A 4347-nucleotide genomic window follows, 5' to 3' on the forward strand; every position below is an offset into this window, starting at 1 on the left:
TCACAATTTGCAGAAGAAAAACAACTCCCGAAATCAAATTCAAATCAATGAATCAAATGTTGAGTAGAGCAAGAATCCGATTCGGTGCATTATTATTATTATTATCAAATACCATTAAAAATGCAGCATCAATTCAAACAATAATCAAAAAATCGAGTCCAACAATTAGTAATAACCTAATTATCCAGAAACCAATTTTTAGCAATTCATTTAGGGATACGCAGCATCGAGCCTACAGTAGTTTGTTGAGCTTAAATGATTTGAGAAATAACAAAGGTGCAACAAAACAGAAAACGAGAAAAGGTCGTGGAATCGGGTCGGGTAAAGGAAAAACTGCGGGTCGGGGTCATAAAGGTCAGAAAGCAAGAGGTACTCATAAGTTTGGTTTTGAAGGTGGTCAAACTCCTTTGAGACGTAGAATGCCCAAAAGAGGTTTTAATAATCCTTTTTCACTTGAATTTCAGGTATTATTATGTCATCTTTTGGTAATGTTATTCATTAATTATAATTATAATTATAATTATAATTATAATTATTATTTGTGGTGAATTACAATTACAACCCTATATGAACTGAAGATTAGGATATAGTTTCATTTGGTATTCGTTAGCATCAATCAATAATAATATTTGTAATTGGATAGACACTGGTTTCGAATAAATTAAAACAATTCATTTACGTTTTGAAAGTATAATGTTATCAGAGAGTAAGGCTTATATGCCTAAAATTATATTATTATTATTATGACTAGTTTTGCTAGTATGTTCAGTTATTACTTTGAGTATATGATTGTATTTCGTAGCCACTCATAGTTCATCAGACTAGAAATCGGATAAGTTTAGAAATATACGGTATCAATATACACATCTATTCATATATCGGTCGCCGTCTAAGCTAGAAATCGATTTGTATCCACCTAAATATGCTGTTATAAATCCATTTATATGTGAAATTTAGGCTATGTATTGTAGAAATTTGTTACTTGGGGGGTACTCGTTCATGGAGTGTGTTATATGTATTCAAAACTCAAATTTACAGTTTCCTTACAGACTAGCGAACAATTTATGCATCTCAATATTTTATATCCGGCTATGGTGATATTGTCACATTGAATAAGCTTGTTTCTGTTTTAATGAATCAGTTTCTGTTGTTTTTTTTTTTTTTTTTCTTTTGCAGCCAGTTGGTTTGGGAAAGATTGCACGGTTGATCAATGCAGGGAAGATCGACTCTTCAGAGCTCATCACGATGAAAACTCTCAAGGTATTATTGTATTGTATCATATTTATTTATCTTCCTTTCTAGACTACTTTTATTATTAAATATCAAATCTTTAGCATCGTGTTTAGAAATAGGATACAGGGGCAATAGGAAAGCAAATTAGAGATGGAGTGAGGTTGATGGGGCGTGGTGCAGAACAGATTCAGTGGCCAATTCATCTCGAGGTCATCTTCTTTTTGTTTCATCTAGTATTAGTATTGATGATACCTCGTATTTTTTCTTTAATTCTAATAATAAATCATGCTTTGTCAGTTCACTAGTGTATAAGATTGGATCTATTTGCTTATGCCTTTCACACAAGTTGCGATTGTTCTGTTTTAGATTGAAGTGATTTTTTATTTGCAGTAATTACATAAAATCGGTGATATACATATGTGAGCCAAAATAGCCAATAAGATTTTTTTGAACATATCACTATTGAAGGATTTTAAGATGTCTGGTTCACTTGGTTTTAAAAAGTGCGCTAGGCGCTGGGCTGGGCCCTTCTACGAGACCTTTACATAAGGCGGTGCCTTAGGCGCCTTGTGTAATTGGTGGATTTTTACTAGTACTTTTGTGCTTCTTACTACTATGCTCTAATGGGCTATTTTGTACCCCAAGTGCAAGTTCCTAAAACAACTAAACGGCTCATGTCTCCATAGTCTGAAACACCAAATTGAAGCAATCACACACTTTAATTTTGACTACTTTTATGTTGTAAGTGAAGTATTTGTGACACGTAAGCATTTATAAGATGGAAAAATTATGACGAAGCAATTTGAATCCCAAAACAACTAAAAATCATGATGAAGAAATCGCACTTTAATTATACTTAGTTGTTTCATCTTTGTGAGGATCTCAGCTTTGTCCCCAGCTCCTCGAAGCGCCTTTAGTCTTTTTAGGCCAAGGTGCTCATGGTATAAAATAGGAATTTTCTCCAAAGTGAAAATTTTTAAAAATGTCAAGCCCTTATTGTCTGCAGGTTTCAATATTTGTTATATGTTATGAGAAGTAAATTCTTGCAACCCTGTACTAGTCACCTATATTAGTTTAGTCTAGTACTAAACTAAAAGGTAGATTAATATTTTTTTTAGTAGTATAACCTTGTAGTCATATCTAGTCTAGTACTTAAAAAATTTGTTTGTAGTTAAACCAAAAAATAATTAAATAGCGGGTCAATCCAGCCTGATCAAACCCATTATGATTTGTAAATTTTTGAGTGGGTTTAATCTATTTGGACCCAATTAGCTTGCCCAAATAAACCTGAAAGACCAATGAAACAAGCCAAAGTTAACCCATCTTTGACCATTTGGGCAAAACCAACTATAAGTGTCTTGCTGTTTATGTTATACTAAAATATCTTTATCATCTCTGGACTATGAAGATCATACGTACTTGCATGGTAACCTGATACGTACAATTGTACATACAGCAATTTAATTAAACTGCCTTTGCTTATGCAACAAAATATAATATAATTTGCAGGTGTCAAGGGTGACAGTTCGTGCAAAAGAAGCGGTTGAAGCAGCAGGTGGGTCCGTAAGAAAAGTGTATTACAACAAGCTCGGATTTCGTGCTTTACTAAAACCCGAGTGGTTTGAGAAGAAGTGTAGACTTTTACCAAAAGCAGCAAGACCTCCACCTAAACAGATGGACAAAGTTGATAGCATCGGCCGTTTGCCAGCACCAACAAAGCCAATCCCCTTTACAACTCAAGTCGAACAGCCTTCACCTGCTTGATTCATAGTTTTCGTTATCCTTTTTCAGGTTCTGGGATTAGTGATTGATCTACCATAAAATGCTGTTTACGTTGTATCGTTTTAATAGCTAAAGCGTTTGTTTCTTATCTATTATCTTTTTGTTACCTTAGCTGAACTTTTTGATTGATTGGACAAATATGCAGTAATCAAAATAAAATCGATAATGCATTTCATGGGGGGTTTAAGCCTCAAATATGGATTAGACTATAGTTGGTTTTCAGTTCAATTTTCTACTGTTGTCTATAAGTGTCAGCCCCCTGAGGTCTGATCGAGTTGGGAGTGCGTTGGCTGTTGAGATATAAATGTTTTAGATCCATGCATTAAAATACAACTTTAGATCTTTAATGCATTTTTGAGAAGGTATATAATGCTTTTGAGTTATCAAATCGTAACCAAACTAATGCTGGTCATGTTTGGGATCAAACATTTACTCTTGACCCATTTAAAGTTACTGAATACGTGTTGGGTTAATTCGATAGATAAAAGTGATAGCAAATTTGTTACCTAAAGTAACATTCTATGTATGGCTAAAACGATAATAAGAACACAAATAGTTATCGTGATGGTCTAATTCAGTGTCTAGGCTAGACACTTAGGAAGAGACTTTTATGTGGTGTTTGTTTTTCTTATTACAGACCTTATTATGTCTGCAGGTGAGCCCCGCAAACGGTTTCACATAGATTTGCTTAATTAGGATCTGAGTAAGTCACAAACCCAGAATCCACATTGAAGGTGATGATGATTTCCGTTAGATGATGCCAATAATTTTTTTGAGATGATGCCATGGAAGTTGTTGATAATAATTTAGAAGTAGTTGCTATAGATCTCGATTTCCTTTGGAAGAGTGTTTCGGTATTTTGATTTTAGATAATGCCATGAATAAACCCTTTGTTCAGATTAGTCAAAAGATGGTTGACCAATAGATTATACGATCTAATTTCTTTTTAGATAAAATTCAAAAACATTTAATAATTCATGATTTAAATGGTATCTAGCAGATATAAAAACAAACAATCTCAAATATTCCGCCTGCATACCTTCAACCCACACCTTCTTTACATTGTTTTCCGCAACAGAAAGAGGTTTTATTCTGTGGTTTGCAGGTCTTTAAACAAAAACATCTTAAAAAACAAACATGACCTGAAAAGTGAGTAGTGTGGTTCCATGTCTAATTAAGTGTCTAATAACACTTTAATTACTTATATTATTATTCCATATTTAATTCATTTAAAATATTTTATTTATTATTTAATTTATATAAATAACAAAAATAAATAAAAGAATAAATTAAATATTATGATTTAAAAAAGAAACTGTTTTGCCTAACTAC

At 32.9% G+C, this 4347-nt stretch overlaps 1 protein-coding gene across 1 annotated transcript; it reads left to right on the forward strand.

The window, feature by feature from the left end:
* On the forward strand, positions 1 to 3173 carry LOC139873751 (uncharacterized). Its single transcript, XM_071861626.1, has 4 exons — positions 1 to 464; positions 1177 to 1260; positions 1353 to 1442; positions 2743 to 3173. Exons 1-4 carry the CDS (start codon positions 48 to 50, stop codon positions 2995 to 2997), a joined length of 846 nt encoding a protein of 281 aa, XP_071717727.1. The 5' UTR covers positions 1 to 47; the 3' UTR covers positions 2998 to 3173.
* Positions 3174 to 4347: the final 1174 nt, after the last annotated feature.

This window comes from Rutidosis leptorrhynchoides, chromosome 1 (assembly GCF_046630445.1).
Source record: "Rutidosis leptorrhynchoides isolate AG116_Rl617_1_P2 chromosome 1, CSIRO_AGI_Rlap_v1, whole genome shotgun sequence".
In the NCBI taxonomy this organism is placed as follows: Eukaryota; Viridiplantae; Streptophyta; class Magnoliopsida; order Asterales; family Asteraceae; genus Rutidosis; species Rutidosis leptorrhynchoides.